At 32.9% G+C, this 21,279-nt stretch overlaps 1 protein-coding gene across 1 annotated transcript in view; it reads left to right on the top strand.

Annotated features, from left to right (window-relative positions):
* LOC131857348 (cysteine-rich receptor-like protein kinase 42) overlaps window positions 1-20,464 on the top strand; it is a 76,908-nt gene extending 56,444 nt beyond the window's left edge. The window contains exons 3-8 of the mRNA XM_059209782.1: window positions 10,795-10,913; window positions 11,165-11,300; window positions 11,861-12,074; window positions 12,170-12,401; window positions 12,620-12,770; window positions 19,929-20,464. Of these exons, the coding sequence (XP_059065765.1) occupies window positions 10,795-10,913; window positions 11,165-11,300; window positions 11,861-12,074; window positions 12,170-12,401; window positions 12,620-12,770; window positions 19,929-20,276 (1,200 nt within the window). The 3' untranslated portion in view covers window positions 20,277-20,464. The remainder of the gene's footprint in view (window positions 1-10,794; window positions 10,914-11,164; window positions 11,301-11,860; window positions 12,075-12,169; window positions 12,402-12,619; window positions 12,771-19,928) is intronic.
* Window positions 20,465-21,279: the final 815 nt, after the last annotated feature.

The following is a 21,279-nucleotide window of genomic DNA, read 5'->3' as shown; positions in this document are numbered from 1 at the left end:
CCATTTAATCCTTAATTAAATTTAATATTGATGAAATTGATCACCTTCAAAGTTATAGTCATAAGGGCATCACTCAATTAAATAGAATAAAATTTGATTAAATTACCTGAACATTTCTTTAACTAACAAGGATAACTAAAAATTCACAACTTTTACCTCATAATGAAGTTTATCACATTAATCATAAGTGTCATGCTTTGACCTTTTAAATTGAAAAAAAATTAACATATAGGGTAACTATATCAATGGTGATAGTATTGATTTTTTCCCCCTTGTTAATGGGGTTTATGGCATTAATTCCTCTTTTTTGTGAGTTAAGGTAACATGGACACCACCCAATTCAAGATGGGTGATGAGGCCTTTAGGAGAAACCTTGGACCTTCTAGAGTTGGTTGTATTCTTTGCAATCCCGAAAGAAAAACGTTATTCTCATCCTATCCCCCTTTGGTTATAGGAACCAACAATGAAACAAAATTTGAAGCACTCATTCATGGTTTGAAAATTTGTGTCTCATCAAATCTCCCACCTTGAAATAGAAGTGGATTCAGTGGTGTTATAAATTGATTAAGTAAGCGGTCTACACCTTGTTGGAAACCACAAAATATCTTAGAGGAGGCCTTAACATATGTGGAATGTATTCCTAATGTGATCAGTAATCATATTTTTTGTGAGGCCAATGGAGAAGCGGGTCAACTATCCAACTTAGCTACTAACGAGGTGGCCACCTATACCTCCATTTTTTGGCAAAGATTAGGAGATGTCGCTTGTGGGACTCCAGGGAGTGAAGGTGGATTCGTGCTCTCAATTTTTCATTGCTTTCATCATCTTGAGGATAGTGTCAACCTAGTGCCTATTTTTGTGATGGCAAGGTCATTTTATTTGCAACCACCCTGTACATGTGTTGTGTTTACATTGCTAATTTAGGACATATGGCTACTTGCATCAACTTATGGCTCAATTCATGTCATTTCCTTCTTATATCCATGCATTCACATCACATTTACAAGATTGATATCTATTAAACGTTTAGTGTGGGATTTTTCTCTCCCTAGTTTCATCTACGATAACCATTATTATCCTTAACCATGGCATGTAAAGTTTTAGCATGTGAAACTCACCCTGAGTGGATTATAAAGTGACGGTATAACCAATTCTTGGGCATTCATCTTCTTTCATCTAATAATATGATCCTAGGGTCTAAGAATGGGAATGTAATTTTATTATTATACATTCATTGTTATTTCATTTTGCTTGTTGTCCTCTAGATAAGAAAGAAAGAAATCACAGAAAATGTTCTTCATATTTAAAATTGCATTTATTCATTTGTTGCATGAAGATATATTGCTTTTTTAAAAAAAAAAGAGAATTCAATGCTATTAAAATAGAATAGCATTCTAGAAATAAGAAGAAACATCTTTAGAAGAAATAGATATTTCACTATAGTGTTACTTTTGAATGAATTATATATATATATATGCATTTTCGAGATTAATGGAGGATTTAGATGATCTCCATTAATCTCGAAAATGCATATATATATATATATATATATATATATATATATATATCATATTAACAATTAAATAAACTATTTTTAAAAAATTAACATTCAACAAAAAATTGATGAATATCGAATGGGTGTTGGGGGGCCCGAAACCCTCTCTACACCCCCCCTTAAAGTTGCAAGCCCGCGGGGCCTTCCCTCAGCCTCCCCTCTCCCCTTCTCTTTGTCGTTGATGGTTTACACTTTGTCGCCCGTAGATGGCACTTTGCCACTTGGGTTTGGGCTCGCCACCGTCGACTGTGTGGAAACATGGCTGCTATGACCTTGGCCATGGCCTCCCTCCCTGCAACACAAACAAAAAAAGAAATTCCTAATCCGACTTTAGGGTTAGGGCAGAGTATTGAAGGGAATAAAGGGGATGAAAATGAGATAATCCCATCTCATATATCATTTTAGAAGAAACCTAAAAGGGCAAGTTAAAAATATAATTTAAAAATAAACTTAGGGTTAGCATAAGGGCTAAATAAACATTTATATATATATATATAGAATATGAATATAAAAGGGGATATCCCATTAAAAATAATATAATATTAAAAGAGGGGTTTATTTTGAAATTCAAATAAAGTTAATGGGGAAAAATTCCCTCCATTTTAGGCAAAGTAATTTTATAATGATATAATGAGTACTTTTATTTAGGAGGGAATTTCATTAATGGTAGATGATTATTTAAATCTCCAAGGGGATAATTTTATTGTATATAGTTATTTAAATCTTTTTAGGGGATCAGTTATCAATAATGGAAGAATTAATTTACTAGGCAAAATAATTAATGATTTAGTTAATTTAATGACATTTGAGAACTTTACATTTATTTGCCTAATTAATTAATTCTAACAATTGCACCTTAGTGTGCAATGGGTATGCCGAAGAGGAATGGAAGGTCAATTAGGGAGAAAAAATTCTAGAGTTTTGTATATTTTTATATTATAGATGAGTTCAAATGGTAGAAAGAGATATAGGGGTAGAGAGAGAGGGAGATAAAGGGGTAGAGCTTGTTCATATGGAGGACTCATGTTAAGTGTGCCATTGTGCTCTTTAATATGCTTAATATCCTTAAATTGTCATATCATCCAAACTTGGTCTTTTCAATAAAATAATGCTCCATATTTGATTTAGATAGTAAAAAATCATTGATAGAGGGATTGATCCTTATGAATTGAATATTTTTTATAGAGGGATAGTAAACAAATCACAACTGTCTGTTTGTTTTATTAGTTGCTGAGTATATAATTTGTAATTATATTATAAATAATTTATTTTCTATTATACAAAAATACAAATTGTATTATAGATTATATTTATATTTAATAATTTTTAATCATATAAATTCTTTTAAATAAATATCAATAAAAATCAACTAAAATAACTCATCAGAAAAACAAAAGCTTTAAATGAAATTTAATAAGATTTCAGAAATTTTTAATTGAATGAAGCAGATTAAAAAATATACAATAACATTTCAAAATTATAAAATTTATTAATATTTCAATTTTGTAAGTCGTATCATGATTTTATGAGTATGAGAAGGATATGAATATATTAGAACGTGGAAAGCATATCTAAGCATCTTCCTTATTAGTTCCTACCCCGTTGGAACTATTGGCAAGGCTTTGCATAAATAGTTAATAATCATGTGTTTGTATGACCAATAGCGTGGTTGATTTATTCTTATTTCAAAGCTATCCTAAGTCTAATTCCACCTTTGATAGAGATATGTGATCCGTTTTTAACCATTGTCTGCAAAGTGGGAGCGTTGGCAGACTGTAGATGGCGGATATGAAGGCATTGTAGACCCCAATGCAAGAGAATGCTCATTTTCGCAAACAAGACACACACAAAACAAGTTTTGTGGGTGCGAGGAACAAAGTTTGTAGACAGATGGCTATTAGGGTTTTCGTTTTGGGCATGCAGGACACAGGTGCGAGATGATAATGTAATGTTTTTTTTTAATAAAGACATGATTTATAGTTCCTGCCTGCTGCAACTATTGCGAAGGCTTAAAACATTAAAAGGTGATTAAACTTTTGTTGTCCCACCAATAACATCGCTAAGATTTGTTGGATTTATTTCATTTTGTCAATGTCTAATATAGAAGTTGCATATTTTTTACCCAAATTTTGGGTACCAAACTTTTTTGGTCACATTTGATTAGCATGGGAAGCAACCTGAAGCATTCACAGAATTCAACCTTTTTGGCCACATTTGATTCGCATGGGAGACGACATGCAGAAGAATTCACAGAATTCAACCCTAGAGAACCTACGTCAAATAAGGTCTCTGGCAGTGAGCTGGTCTAGAAGATAGATAAGATAAAGATAATTAATCATTTCTACAGTTGGCGATTAGGATTTTAGAACACGTGGCAAGTAATTAGCATGCTCATGTCTTCATGCAGAGGAGCGTACAAGCCATTTTTTTTTGCTCAGATGCCTCCATGTTCGAGTAAATTTTTCTTTTGAGCCTACGTCCCTGGTAAAGATGTTTCTCATTTTTCATGCAGCTGAAATGTTTATGCCAGATTGAATGGTTGGGTCGGTTTGTGTATTATTTTTTTCCTTGTATTGATTTAATTGCATCTACTTTTCATGAATCAACTCAAAGGAGAAGATGATCAATCACATTTTATAGCTGGACTATTTCCATGTATCGGTTCAAGCACTGGGAAAAGGATTTATTTTGCAATAGGGCTTGTGGCCATAGGCAGTTTCTCTCTTCAATCGCCTGTAGGTATATTCTTTCTTTATCTTGTTTAGGGCTCTCTACACTCGAACAATTGGGATTTATGTTGTTGGAATGTTATTTTATTTCAGGTATTTTACAAGATGCTCTCTGTTTTTAGAAAGGGTTGCTTGCAGAACAGGTTGGCGGGGCTCAAAGACTGGAATAGTTGTAAAAATGACCACCATCCCTGTGTGCCTTGAAAAATTTATAGTGTAAGTTGTTCCTATAACTATACTCTTAGTTTTGACATACATCTTCTCTCTCATCTTGTCATGTTCTTACTGTAGTTAACTCCAGGCTTGCCTAAGCTCATTGTCATATTCTCCTATAGATTTTATGGTAAGCCTGGTTGTTGAACCATATCACATGCTCTCTTGGTTTGCTAAGTACCCAAGTCTATCTAATGAAGGATTATATAGCATCAGACTATGGCTCTGTGAAGCATTTAAATAGTTTTCTTACCCTTCCTACACTTCCAGATTTTGTATTTATTTCTCATTATAGCATTTGCAACGATAACGTAGATACTAGAAATCGTTTATTCACTATGCTTTCATGAATTCTTATAAATCGATTCTTGCCCCCATTTTGGTATAGCTTGCTGGGATGGTAGAAAGGATTTAGGAGGTTGACTTTGCAACCACTTGTTGCATTTTCATAAGTCCATTTGGCATTTCTATTGGCAATTTAAATGTTCCATGAGTCAATATTATTGTTGGGTACCGTTAAACATCTAATAGACCTTGTTTTTTCATACCTATCTGCCATAGCATTGTAACAAAAACACTTGTTGCAGCCATGCTACCTTCTTGGTGGGGCTATTGGGTTTATTCCTTTGAATTTTATCCTTTCAATGTTGCTTTATAATATAAGTTTCAGGCCAGCTCATGCTTCTATGATTTTCTCAATCAACAATCTAATCATGATCATTTCCGCATTTGTGGGAATCATGGGTACAATTTCCTTAGTCCGTCAAATAGTTGATGCAAAACTATTTAAGCTATTTAGCAGCATTGTAATTGGCTAATTGCTTCTCTTTTCCGCTGTGTAACTTCCACTAAATTTGCCCAGCAACAACATTTTTTATTTTTTATTCCATACTCATTATAAATCTTAAAATTTTGATAAGCCAAGTACAGAGGCCTTCTTTGACTGAGAATTTAAATTAAAAATTTGACTGTCTGTATAGGATATTTTAGAATACTTAATATCATATATTATCAATGACATACTTGACAGATTTTATTTGGGAAACTTCAATATCTAGTGTACAGCATGTATGCCTTGATTTTTTTTGGCGAAGCATGTATGCTATTCTTTGGTCATGTGTATTCTTCAAAAGCATCAGTGAAAGAAGATTCTTTATTTTGGGCACATATGCAGTTGGTTGCATCTCATGAAACTTTTACAGCCATTCGATATGGCCATCAAATAGTTATTATCAATCAAGTATATACTCTAACTTGTTTTCTCACCTGCATTTTGCATATGCGAAAAAATCAGGTTTCTCTCATTTTTTCCCAATATAGTTTTCCAAATTATTATGAATGAGTGTATATCCTATGTGGTAGGTTTCTCTCATTTTTTCCCAATATAGTTTTCCAAATTATTATGAATGAGTGTATATCCTATGTGGTTGGATCAGCTGAATGTACTTTCTTGTTTCTCTTTATCGTTAAATTATAATTATTAAATAGAAAATATTGTACATGTCTATTGATGATTATTCAATATACAATTCACTTGTATAAATTAGTCCCATTTCAAGAAATCATTTCTACATTGCTTCCTACAGGAATGCATTAATTGGAATCAAATATCATATTTGCATAAAGATTTGTTTCTATACTACAACTTTGCGTCTCTACATATTAGTCATTTAAAAATATAGATTATTGAATTTTAAACTAGATTATTGTGTTTCAAAATTGCTACCAAAATATCTTGATATAACATAACAAAAATCTGAGCTATTAGTAATAGATATAATTTAAGCAAACTCCTAAAAAATAGAGTAAACAATCAAATCAATGAATGACACATTTGTGAATACCCATCAGAGAAGACAAATAAGGTGCACGATGCCAAGCCAACAAATAGAATTGATTTAGTTTGTTCCATGAGAAAATACAAAACCCTATACCCAAAAACATAATTTTCACTTACAAGACTCAAGTTCTAGATGAACTACATGTGTGCGGAGAGAGTCATTTTATGCCTATTTTAGAATTTTTTTCTCTATAATGGCTATGTTTTTACTTTTGGGGGACACAACTTGAATTTTGTACCAGATTACCAAGGCTACATCTGGATAACAATACATCATTAGTATGATTTAAAAAAATAATATAAGAGACGCATATGGAGTAGTTGCTAATATAGCATGACATGAGCTCTGAACATTATTGTTTGCTATTGTGTTGGCACACTATTGCATAGTGTCTCATTTTAGAACTAGGCTCATGTCTAGCTAGGGGATGTTGGAGAATTTATCGGTAATGAAGTTAGGTATTACAATGTTAGAATTAATTTTACAGTTTTAGAAAACAAAACATACAAAAACAAAAGGGGATAATTTAATCAAGTTAGGTATTACAATGTTAGAATTAATTTTACATTTTTACAAAACAAACAAAAACAAAAGGGGTCTTCCCTTCTTTGGCAGGAACTTCGCTGCTCTGCAACACTTGTTATTGTTTGAATTGAAGGTAATTAATTTTTAATATAAACAATAATCACTACACTATTGTTTCCTTATTAGTTTTTCAATTGAATGTAATTAATGTTTCTTGTTACTACATTATTGTTTAATCTTTACATATCTTGAAAATCAATCACATGCCCACTTTTTGCAGAAATCGGATTTACTTCACCTCCATCTTGGGAAAATCAATGTGGGTTGCTCTGGAGATTCCATCTACCATGGGCCAAATAAAGAGAAGAATATACTTCGTTTTTAGTTTCCCATTGTGTTTCTTTGATGGCTAAAGTAAAGCAAATATACAAACACATGGACGTTCTCTCTTTCCTTGGGTGCCTAGCTTACTGGTAATCAGACAATAATTTCAAAGAATGGCACATTTGAATTAGGTTTTTTCAGCCCAACTGGAAGCAATAACTGGTATCTTGGCATCTGTTATGCCAACATAGCTGAGAAGATCATTGTTTGGGTGGCTAATAGGAAGAGCCTAGTGAAAAACAAGAATGGTGTTCTGAAGCTGTAAAAAGAAGGTACACTGCAGGTCATACCAGCCAATGACAAACAAAGAAAATCCACGGTCAAGATGGCTTGCATCATCTTGCATAGCCTCTTGAACAGTTTCCATCATTGATTTCAAAATTCAAGTTGTACATTTCATAGTAGGAGATGCCTTCGGCGTAATTAATACAATGACATTTTATTAATGTTAATTTAATATATTTTTGGAATTATTTAAATATTATAAGGACACAATACTAACTCTAAATTTAATCAAAATTGAAGATGGCTAATTGAGCAAATAATTAATTATTAAAGTTGTGTTGATTTCATAGGTTTAAATTATTCAGCCTTAGTTAATTGGAATTATTGTACATGTTAAATAATTAAAAATATTGTTAATTAATTAATCGCTTTGGAAAAAAAATAAAAATTTCTTAGCCTTCTAATTAAAAAACTTAAATTATCGCTCATATTAGAGACCCATTCATATTGACACTTGAGATATCTTTTTAGTGAAACTAATTAAGTTATCACATCTTATTGAATGTAGATTACTGTAATTTAGTGTTATAAAAAAAAAAAAAAAATTGTTGCGTTTTTGCCTAAAAGTTTGGGCATCGCAGTAAAATTGTTTATGGTTTGGTTTTGATTGGCTTGTATACTTTTATTTTTGCACTTGTAGCAATAGGGTAGCTTCACAGGATTTGTATATTCCTGTCTGAAAACTAAATCTTGAATGCGAATTTGGCTGATGGGTACTGAATTTTTTGGGGGTTTTTAGTTTGTACGGATTTGTTTTGGAGTAGGGTGGTTTTGTGAAGTTTTTTCTTTTTGTCTAGAAGTTTAGAATCTCCGTGGATGTACTTTCTTTCTATTTTTAATAAAAAACACATATTATCAAGCAAAAAAAAACATATTGAATACGATTAAGTTTCAAATTGTTTATCACGTTTTAAATAAAAGGCAAAAACTTTAAAAACTAAATAAATTTTTTATATGAAATGAAGTCATGAATGTATGAAAAAAGAGGGCCACCAATTTGTTGGAAAGGATGAGGGAACTATTCATGCATGTGGACTCTATGCATTCATACCTTGAACATAAATATTGAAATATTAGATCATTTTGTTTATTATTAATTTATTTTACTTTCATAATAATTATAGTCTTTAGATAGCTCATTAATCTCAACCTATATAATTCAAATATTGAGGTGATCTCTTTAACTTCAAATTTTAAATTTTATAATGTAGGTATGTAATATATTGTGTTTATATTCTTCTACAAATAGGATGAGGTATTTTCATTGCTTTAATCTTCCATCTATTATAAGTAAAATATTGTATCTAATTTTTTTCTATTGGAGCATTGGTAGGGGGTTTGATTAATACAAGGGTGTTGCCCCTCTGCAGTTATTAATCTATTATAAAAAAAATATTGTGTCTAAATTTATTTCAAACTAGAAATGAAGTCTTTCAATTATGACTTTCTCAATGTTAATCAATTAAAAAGTAAAATTAATCATTATTAAAATGAATATTAATTAAATTTCCTTTAAATAAATTGATTTATTTATCATGAATATAATAATTCAACACTAAAATCTATTTTAATAATATTAATAAATTAACCTTTTAAAAAATTATTTTCAAATATTTTAATTTATAAAACTTAAATAAAAACATTTGACCATGTCTATATAATCCATTTCAACCAATAAGCTTGTGGCATCCCACTATATTAAAACAAAAAAACTTCAATTACCCATTTATTAGAAAATACGGTCAAACATGAATACCGCCACGGTTGTCAGATGTACAGAAGGGAAAATGTAAATGTTTGTGAAATCTGTTTATATTTATTTTTTAATATTTTTCAAATGTAAAATAATATATTTCATTTAATTAATTTTTCTATGCTATTTGTTCCATTGACATATGTCAACACAATTGAATGATTTAATGTATTGAAAAATGTAATTTAATGATTTAATGTATTGAAAAATGTAATATAAAAAATAAAAAATTTAATTTTTTTCCTTCTATTTGCAATATAATAGACCAATAGAAAGAAAGAAAAATAAGATTTATATAATCATGTAAAACAATAGAAATTTCATTCAAAGATTTTAATTCTATATATGATTGGTAAAGCTAGTAAAAAAATTGAATGTATAAATATCCTCTCTTGATCTAATAAATACTATCACAATTATTGAACATATTCAATTAATAGATTAATGCAAAAATTTACACACTTAAATCTAAAAGTCAAAGCAAGAAACTGTATAGTCAAAACAAGAAACTGTATAGATTGTGGAAAGTTGATAATATATATCATTGATTAATAGATCCTCTCTACAATAAAAGATATCATTGATTAAGTGATTAAAAAGCTTCAATAAATATTTTCACTTGCCCTGCTTGACTAAACAGATATAAAAATCACCCAGAATTGTTTTTACATATATAACACAACTGATGACTACATTCTAGACTAGAATTATTACCTGATTATAGATAAAGATGATCTCTGTGGGAATCTACCTCAGCTGGGTTTATACCCTGTTGTTAAAATTATGGGTACTGTGGAAACATGACCAAAGACTACTGTGGAGAAGGTTGCAGGGAAGGTCCATGTACTGCTCAGACTTCCAATACCTCCTCAGACGATCACTGAGTATCCCTGTGCTGATGGAAGGAGTTATCATGCGCGTGATCCATTACAATTAAGTTTGGCAAGTTTTCTTGCACTTGCAGTTCATTGATCTATTTTCATTAGTTGCCAATATTACTACAAAATTAAATTAATTGTGAAAGTAATGAACTTATAATCTATAGAACTTTCAAAAGGTAGAAATCTACTCAATAATCTCAAGTTTAAAGGGAATCAAACACTGCCTATGCATAGAAAGTGTCGCCCGGCATAGTTTGCTCGGTTATATTTAGGACTTAAATTTCTGAATTAATTCATTAGAACTTTAAATTAGGTTCAAATGTAAATCCATACCAAAAGACCAAACTGGTTTACAAGGAGGTATGCACACAGAACTGTAGGAATTTGAATTTGGATCCTTATACATATCAGACAGGATTGAAAGGCTCCAACTCTTGTAATATTAACCGTATTAGTGGTTACTTATCTTTGTACAGGAACTACATGTATGGACGTGCAGGGTCTTACTTCAATTTGGACTTACTAAAACAACCACCTTGTATCCACCAACTCTACAATCTCCTTCAAGGCTTCCCTCTGGTTATGGATGATCAGTTCTGACTGTCACACTGCCATTCTTTCTGGACAGGGCTTCATAGAAACTGTTAAAAGTCTAGATATGGCGGCATGTGATAGCCCTCGGGATGTTTCCTTGAGGTTGACAGCTACAAATATTACTGTCGCCTATATTACTGTCAGCTACTTGGCGTAGACCCTGGAACAAATCTAACATGTGACATAACATCAATATCCACTGGAGGAGGAAGCAAATCTTAAAAACTAATACCCATATTGTTGGGAAGCATAGGAGGAGCAGCTCTCCTATGTTTCTTGTTCTTTTTCTTCTTCAGGTTTCGCATTAGACAGCTAAGAAGACATAAATCAGGTACAGGTCTAGGTATGTACACATTTGAAAAAATATCAGTTCATTAGTTAGTTACAGTTGCCATTTCTGTCAGCTCTAACATTTTGAAAGTGAAAATAGAACCTGCAATTATTAATTTCAATTACAATTATGAAGTTTTTCAAGAAGCAACTGAAGGCTTCTGTGCTGCAAACAAACTTGGGCAAGGAGGTTTCGCTGAAGTTTATAAGGTAAAACTTTAAGCAGTCGGTAGATATATCTGGAATATGTTTCCACCACTTTCCTAAGTTGTGTGCAAATAACACCTTAGTGCATACACCACGAAAGTACATAGTTTATTCAATTCATACTAGCCGTTTGGAAGGCAGGTTCAGTAGACTACCTAAACAGTTCATTTTGTTTTTCTTCTACTTGCAATTGTTGTACTCTTCTTAGTGTGTTTCCCCATTAGTTAAATATTCAAGTTAATGTAAATCAGTCCTATCTCTTCCTTATTCTGTAGTTTTGATATCGAATTGACCTATTTCAATTACTTGTGGAAATTAACACAGTTTCCTTCTTTCTTACCTTCCAGAGCGGTAATTCTCAAGTGTTTTACGTTCACACTACTCCTTGGCTACATAGCTTACACATACATCACCAAAATTCCATGATATTCTAATTTTCTATGTTCATACATCTGCTTCTTCAGATTGCTAGATAAATCGTAGGAGCAGGTGGTGCTAAATTTTCAAGTGAACAATGATATTTAGAAGATGTTTTACTGAATGAACCATGAACTTATTTGCAGGGGACACTCAAAGATGGAAAAGAGATTGCTGTTAAGAAGCTCTTTGTGACACAATCAACACAAGCAATGGAGGAATTCCTTACAGAAATTAAGATTGTTAGTGGTTTTCTTCATAGAAATCTCATCCGTTTGCTTGGGTGTTGCAGTAAGGGGCAGGAGCGATTCCTAGTTTATGAGTTTATGCCAAACAGGAGCCTTGACCAGCATTTGTTTGGTAATGAGTTCAACTCGCTTCTTTAAAAAAATGATTTCCAAGTATACTATTTCATACTCTCTTTCCATGGTGACTGAAACTCTGGAAACAAACAGGGGAGGGGGGAATTCATCTCAAATGGATAGATCGTTTCAAAATAATAACTGGCACTGCTCGTGGTCTTGTATATTTGCATGAACAATCTCACTTTCCCATTGTACACAGAGATATCAAAACTCCCAACATCCTTCTTGATGAAAACCTGCAACCTAAAATAGCAGATTTTGGACTGGCCAAATTTTTCCCAGAAGATAAGACACATCTTACAACCAGGGTGGGTGGAACCATGTAAGTCATTAACTAACTGATTTACTTTTCCTCTGGAAATGCATGAAGTGCTCCTCTTGTTCTAAGCTAGCAGTATTTTCACTGCCCTTTGAGATGCTTTTACCATTTATGGACTACAGTATAATTTATTGTCTTTCTTAGTTACTGACGTAAGTTTGCATTGTAACACTCCAAGTACTATAGAATCTCGCAAACTCACACTTTTTTATTAATTACAGTGAATATACTGCTCCTGAATATGCTGTGCATGGCCAATTAACACAAAAAGTAGATGTTTATAGCTACGGAGTGATTGTCCTAGAGACTGTGAGTGGAAAGAAATGCAGCAATACTGGAATTCCGCATCCCATGGAGCTTCTTTTGCAATGGGTATGTATGCTTCTTAAATTTATGACGCAACATATGAAATGAAATGGTGTTCACCATTAGTCTGGTGGACGTTTTGTAGAATCTATTGTAATTAAAATCATACATACAATGATATAAATTATAATATTAGTTTCTATAATATAAAAATTTATACTGGTGTCCACAAGTAACTGAAATAGGCAAGAATGACCATACAAGTAGAATATTACCAGAAAATAATCACCTACAACATTGTGGAAGTATCAAAACAGCTAACTAAAAGGTACTATCCGATGTTGATCATCATGAAAATAGCTAACTAAAAAGTACAATCCAATGTTGATCATCATGGAGTGTGAGATGTGTCTCGAAGATCGAGTCTACCAATGCCATTTAGAGAATGATCCGACGTGAAGGCAAACGTTGATATTATTCTTAAGGATGGAACATTGGCATTTGGATTCAAACACGCGAAGCTGTAAGCTCGCTGAGCTTCAAGAGAGAAGCTAGCAGATAGTATTAACTATTACGTATTCTTTCTTTGAGAATAATTGAGTGTTTTAGTTATTTTCATGTAAGTAGTTTCTCTCCTCAATCTACATTGTATTTTATTGGTAGTTCCGAAAAAAGTAATGACAATTTGATAGATTGTAGATAAACGATGCACCACCAAAACTGGGACTAACTAAATGTCTCTTCCCATATTTTAAGTTTAGTTGAGAAAATGGGGAGGGGGAGGATGGTGGGGCAACAGTAGTGGTTAGAAACTGTCCTGTTTCTTGGGGAAAAATAAATAAGTGTCGATAGTTTGGTTGATGGAAGAGACAAGCTGTGATAGATTTGTACAGAGAGGAGCTAGAAAAGGGGTTTTTGTATGTTGTTATTCAAGCAGTTCATATAGAGGCATTTTGGCAGACTTAGCGGGGACAAATAAAATGGTTTCTGTAGTTTTCATTTTCGGATAATAAGAATTCTTTGTAATTTCTGATAACTGTTTGGTATTGCTTATCTTCACTGTATTTTCACTTTTGATTCTGCTGTTCTCAATTTATGTTTGATATTGCTCACCTACACTATATTTCTCTTCTAGTCTGTTGTATTCAATTCTATACCTGGAACAGGATTATTGAATTTGCAGCAATAGAGGTTGTTTGCATCAATTTAGGATCAATCAAACAAAGATGACCCAAAGGAAGGGGGAATCCATCTGAACTGAGGGGCAAGATGCAGAAGGAATCTAGGGCCATAGATAAATAATGGTGAAGAATGGCTTAGGAGATTAGAAGCCATTGAAGCCATAATAAATTAAGATGAGTCAAATGCATCTAGGGCAGTAGAACATTCATTGAAGCTATGTCCAAACAATGATCTAAAGTGAAGGTTGAAATTTCAGATTTTAAAGGTGAATTCACCTCAGATTTATTCACAGACTAGGTCCAAGAGTTGGAGTGGAGAGGTATTTTGAGATGGAAAACATTGATAAAGATAATCATAAAAAGGTGAAAATTGAAGTCTCGTGATGCTCTATGGTGGGAGAATTTGTTAAGTTCTAGGAAAGATAGGGAAAGCACAAATCAGGCTGTAGCCCAAGATTTTGAAACACCTTAAGAGCTAGATTCTTTTTGTGATAGATTTCTGGATGCTCTGTTCAAAGAATTTCAAAACTTAAGGCAAAGGGGTCAATTGGTACAAAGCTATATAGAACAATTTATGATGGTGCAAACCCAAACTAATATAAAAGAGAATGAAGAGCGAGAAGTAGATAGGTATGTTAATGTCCTAAGGTTTTAGCTTCAAGATAAACTAGCCTTAGTAAAGGTCCCTTGGATGAGACATATGAACATGCCTTGAAAGCAGAGAGAAAACTAAATTGGAAGAGCAAATGGCAAATAAGAAGGGTGATAGCAACTTTAATAAAGAAAAGAAAGTTCCTCCAAATGAGAAGAGCCCAAGGGAAATGTGAAACCTGACTTTAGAGGAAGGGAGGGCCCTAGAGGCAGGGCATGATGATGACAATCTTTTGGAGATTGGAAGCCCTTAAGATGCTTCATATACAATGAAACTCACAAAGCTCAAGATTTCCCAATAAATCATAAAAATTCAAAAAGAGCAATGCCAATAGAAGAAGAGGAGCCACAGGCCATTGAACTAGAGGCTGACACTGGAGAAAATATGATGCTATGAAGGACCTTGGTGGAAGGAAACAAACCATCTACAAACAATGATTGGATAATAACATATTTTAGACTAGATGCAAAGTGTCAAGGAAAGGTACGGAAAAGTGATAATAGGTGGTGGATCAATAGAAAATTTCATAGGTACTAGTAAGATAAGGTACTCTGTGATATAGTACCTATGGATGTTTGCCACTTGTTAGTAGGCGAGCCCTGGGAATATGACAGAAACGCAGTCCACCATGGCAGACAAAATACTTATAGATACAACAAGAGGGGAAACAACACATTTTGAAACCCTCTAAAGAAGGCTTGACTAAAACATAGCTCTATCCTTGTTTATGGTGGGCTAGAAGGAGTGAGTTTTTGAGTCTCTCTAAAGGATATATTTGATCTTTTAGAGAAAAGGCAACGTCTAGTCAGCAAGAGGTCCCATTAGAAGTGCAGAAATTGCTAAATCAATATTCAGATTTGACTCATCAAATTTACCAGCTGGTTTGTCTCCTCCATAGGGCATCGTCCATCAAATTCATTTAATTCCAACTGCCAATCTCCCAAAATTTGTCAGGGAAAGCTAAGTTCATGTGCGTTAGCTTCTTTTCTCTCCCTGAAGAAAAGAGGGAAATGGAGGTTATGTATAGATTCTAGAGCCTTCAAAAAATCGCTATGAAGTACCAATACTTATTGACAAGAATGGATGATATCTCAGATTTCATCTCAAGTCGTCGATATCTTCTCCAAAATTGACCTCGAACACAATTATCATTGAATTCAAATTCGTAAGGAGCTCAATGGAAGACTACCTTCGAAACCAAGGATGGTTTATATAAATGGACAGTGCTATTGGCTTGCCCAATGATATGGCTTCTTGCATGTGAACAATTAATTCAAGTATTTTCACCTAACTATACCAGGCTTTGATAAAACAAATTACAGTAGAGTGTGATGCATCAAGCTGCCAATCTCCCAAATCAAGTTGCTTATAGATTCACTCCTCTAGATAATGAGGAAATGAAGTAGCAGATTACTGAATTATTGGACAAGGGATTCGTAAGGGAAGCATGAGTCTGTGTGACACACCTGCTTTGCTCTCCCCCAAGAAAGGAGGTTATATATGCACTCTAGAGCCTTTAAAACATTAAAAAGTTCATTGTGAAGCACCAATATCCATTACCATGAATGAATGACATATTAGATTGTTTGTCAAGTACCAAGATCTTCTCAAAAGTTGTCCTCAAAAGTGATTATTCACGAAGGAGATGAGTGGAAGACCGCCTTCAAAACCAAGGATGGTTTGTATAAGTGGGTAGTAATGTTGCTTGGCTTGTCCAATGCTCCATCTACCTTCATTTGAACAATGAACCAATTATTTATATAGTGAACTTTGAGAAAAAAAATTACAATAGAGTGTAATGCATCTGGGGTAGTTATTAGAGGAGTGTTAAGCCAAGAAGATATACTTGTGATCTTTTCCAGTGAGAAATTGAATGAAGCATTAAAATATTTGAAGCATTATCTTCTACGAAGGAAAATCATTTTAATGATAATCAAGCTCTAAATTGCATAAATTCACAAGCTTAGTTGTCCCACAAATATGTCAAATGATCTCCATTTTTGCAGGCCTACAAATTTATTGTGCTAAGTTGCTAGTTGCTAGTTGGTTGCTTTTCAGGAAATAAAAGATCAAATGCAAATGGTGCTTACTTTGGCAAGATATGCGGAGCTCTATGTAGTCAAGACCATAGAAGTATGTATTCTTTTGAAGACTAATTATTAGTTGATTATTTTTTGTTTTCTTGGATTGAGAAAGACAAGCTACTAAGAGATGCACTCAAGTGGGTTGAGAAGACACACTGGAAGAGTAAATTTTTTTGGCCAAATATGAAAAGACACGTGAATAGGTTTGTTTCTGCTTGCAAAGTTTATCAAATGGCAAAAGGATAGCAGTAAAATACAAATCTATATGTGCCTTTGCCTATGCCTAAATAACCATAGACTAATCTATATGGGGACGTTTTTATCAATATTAGTAGTAGTAAAAAGTTTCATAGTAGTATTAATCGTTTGGGGAATTAATGGGCAAACCAAAAAGAAAGATTTTTTGAAAAAATGGAAAAAAAATTGGGGAAAAATCGGATTTATAAAAAATACATAAATTTTTTTTAAAAAAGAGTCAAAACTATTTTTTTTATATATTTAAGGGCATTTCTATAGCATAGAGATGTTGTAAGCAAATAAAATAAAGACTTCAACACCTGAATTGTAGAAATAGATTTCCGTTGTTTAATATAAAGAAATCTATTTCTACAATTAGGTCTTGATGATGAATCTCTTGGGTGAGAGCCTGTCCTAGCTCATTCATTTTCATGAAAATCCAAACTTACCTCCCCCAAGATATCCCAATTATCAGGCTCAAGAAAATCGTCAGCAGCAATAATCTAGTAATCCACTCACACTCTGGATCAATCTCATCAAGGTCAATTCGTCAAGGTCAATTGGCTCATATGAGATAAAGTGATCAGTCAAGATACTTAAGTACATGCAAATTTAGTTTACAGATTACATGACGAGAAATCAAATAATCACAAGTTCATCTAACACTATTAGGAGGTCATGACATACCCCATGACATTAGAAGAAGGTTGATACTCGGCTATTATGCTTCAAAAGAGGAAGAGACTCAAATATTCTTGGATATATTTTGTTTCTTTATTGGCAAAGACATCAGGACTGCAATTGCAATATGGGAGGGATCAGGCTGGAATGGCATGTACCTATGGAAGAGACTAGTCAACAATTGTCTTTTTGACCTCAATTGATTTAGGAAGGGAAATAGCAAATATTCAGTCACCGTACCATCTGTGGTCTCTAATTTAGATTACTAGCATTCAAAAACAATCAGGTGAACTTAATACATTCTTTTCTATGCAGTTACTAATCATGGAATGAATTTTACTTTTTTGTTATATTTTCCTCCCTCTATTAAATGTTCCTTGCTTTTGCTTTTCAGTGTAATCATGAAAGAGTTCACATTGGCGTAATGATATTGGATACAGAAACTGATTATGGTCACAAAATTAATAAGTTTATTTATATAATGTAATCAATAATTTTTTAAAAATAGAATAGAAAGCAAGTCTAACCTTAAAAAACATTAATATTGAAATTATATCAACATGAAATATAGTGTAATTTATTTTTCTGAATACAATTTTATTATTTTAAAAATTAAGATAGGGTAACTAAACAAATTATTTGTAATGCTAGCTTTTTAAAAACACTAATAATCGAGTCTACATTTAGGCCCTGTTATCCCATAGAGTGTACAGAAATAGTGTGCTACAGGGTGCGAGCTGAGGATTTTTAGGAATATTTTAAAGTTGTTGGTCCTATGAAATTTGTAGTGCACTTCAGCGTAAAAGTTTTAAGTACCTAAATTTAAGGAAGTTGGTGGTCTCATGCAGATAGTAGCTTTGTTTTATATATAAAAAAAAGTTAAAAAACTCATTTTCCCTTCAATATTATTTTTCAACAGCAATCTAAATTTAAATGTTTGATAAGTGACAAATAACATTTCTAAGCTGGTGGGGCAATTTCTAGTCCCACCCCTATTTCACCCACTAAAATATGCAGTCCTAAAAAATAGGGGCTTCTATTTTTTAGGAAAAGACTCTAATTAATCCACGATTTTCTGGAGAGTAATTGGGGTAATTTAATAATATAATCATGAGGTCCACAATTTTTTTGGGGAAAAATCATGGCCACTGCCGAATCGCAATTTTTTCACGACTTCTGCTTCTTTACTAAAAACTACCCTGTTTACTAGGTAAAAGAAACAGACATCAATAGTTGCCATTGTCTATGCAGCACCCAGACTTACATTTGACCATGTTTTTAAAATAATTAAAAATAAAATATAATGAATATTTTTTTCATTTAATTATTAAATTAGATCAATGGTAAATTCTCGGTGCTGGATAGACGTTGCCTCAATAGTTTGGTAGATGGTAGAAAGTTGAAACCAGCTGTGATAGACCGGAGTTTTTTATCTGTTGCTATTCTTGCAGTCCATTTAGAGCTATTTTGGCAGATTTAGCGAGGAGGAAAAAAAAGGCTTTTGTTGTTTTCATTTTCTGATAATAAGAGATCTGTGTTTTTGCTGATAGTTGTTCGGTATTGCTTATCTTTACTGTATTTTCATTTCTGATTCTGGTCTGCTTGATTTTTGTTTGGTATTGCTCATCTAGACTGTATTTGTTTTCTATTCTGCTGTTTTCAATCCTGTACATGCAATAGGGTTACCTAAGTTGTAGCAGTAGAGGTTGTCTGCATCAAGACAGTACATTTAAAAATGGAAGAGCTGGGGAGATCCATAACAATCGGTTTATAAGACAACAGTTTCTAAAGGTTTTGGAAATGGATTGGGAAGCTAAGGGGTTTGATTGTGAGAGAAATTCTATAATTCAGTCACTTGATAGGTGTTCTTCTGGGAAACCTTGGTGCTTAATCCTTGTAAACATGATACTTGATAGCAATGAGAGCTAAGAGGAAGATTCCTTTGTATCACTATTCATAAAATATGAATCAATGCATATCAAATAGAAAAGCTAAAAAAGCATATCTAAATCCACATTTTCTTGATCATCAGGTATAACACAGAATTTGATCACATTCTGCTGAACCTGATTTCCAAGAAAGTAGTTGAGTCGTAGATTTCTTTTGAATTTTTCTGGATTCGATTGTGGGAAAAAAAATACATACAATCGAATCTAGAAAAATTCAAAAGAATACAGCATGAATTGTGGAAATCTCATAACATGAATTGTAGATTTTTAGAACTTAAGAATTGGATTTCAGATACCTCTTAAAGTTGAAATCTGCAAATGGAAATTTTTGCCCCGCCAATAATCTTCCTATAGGGTTTATCTGGGAAATAACAAAATATACTATTTCGTTTCATTTGCAACACTCATTGATGATGTTAATCTATTTTTGATTGATGCAGGCTTGGAATTCATATGAAACAAACGAGAGCTTGAGCATTGCTGATCCAAAACTGCAGTTAGAGACTTTATCTGAAAACGAGCAAAGACAAATATTAAGAGTTATACACATTGCTCTTTTTTGCACTCAAGGCTCTCCTACTCAGCGACCATCCATGTTTAATGTTTTGTCAATGTTAACAAATGATTCAGAGATTTCAGATGTACCCACTCCACCGGCTTTGTTGGATCTTTCAAAAGACTTAATTCCTACGCCTCGCCCGGTAATTGCTGGAACTTCATCTTCAACTTCAGGAGATTCTTCCTCAACGTCACATGGGTCCATTAGTGTATCTCTCTTTCCACGCTAAGAGTTATAATTGATGCTACTAAATGAAGCATTCCATGTTTAGTTGATGCACTCATGGAATGGCCGAGGAAGGAAGATATCACTGTACAAATATTTTTAAACACAATAGTACAAACACCTGCTTATTTGCAGTAGAATAAATGTGCATACTGCTGGTTACTGCCATATAGAATGGCCGAGGAAGGAAGAACTCTTACAAACTAAAGGTTTTCTTCAAAGAATTTCAGCATTTCAATATTGATAGTTTCTTTCTTTGTAAATTTAAGGTCTATTCCAATTGTCTTGCAATAGGGTAGGTGTAAATGTGTGAAAAGCTTTAATATATTGATTGTAATGAGGATGAAAATAATAAGTGTCATGTAGTCGGAGTATTGTTTGTAATAAAAATATTTGTTATAATTTTTAATTATTATATTTTTTTAGTGAATAAAGTAATAAGGAGAAAAATAATATACAAAGACTTAAACAGCTCCAAGGGAGCATACATTATAGCACAACATAACATAACTACCTTTTGACCTTGCCAAAGAGAAGCCAGAGAGGTGAGAACCCACTACACTCTAAATTTAAGCATTTGTTGAAGTAGCTTAGAACAAAAGGCATCGCTTTGGTCTGGTTGTAGTAGCTAGTATTTAATTTTATCAAGTTGAGGATCTTCCATTGCTCTTTGGAACATCCCTGTAGTTGAGAGCACAAAAAAACAATCTGAAAAGTGATCTCAGAATAAGGTAACCTTAGAAGCTCTCCTTCTTGATGAACCTTGTGATTATAAAAAAATGTCATGCATCTAATTTTCCAAGTGTTAAATAATATAGATTGTCTAATAGACTCACCCACAATATTTTTTTTAAGATTCGGACCTAAAACAACTTCTTTCCAACATAAAGCATGATAAAAAATAGATGGAATATGATTAAAAACAACGTTCCATTTTTGTTTGGCCCAAAAAATGTGCTTCAAATTTTCAGCCTAATGGCAAAAATGGCATTTATCTAGTTAAACCA

This window comes from Cryptomeria japonica, chromosome 8 (genome assembly GCF_030272615.1).
Source record: "Cryptomeria japonica chromosome 8, Sugi_1.0, whole genome shotgun sequence".
NCBI lineage: Eukaryota > Viridiplantae > Streptophyta > Pinopsida > Cupressales > Cupressaceae > Cryptomeria > Cryptomeria japonica.
The sequence above is the reverse complement of the archived record's forward strand: the minus strand, read 5'-3'. Positions and strand labels throughout refer to the sequence as shown.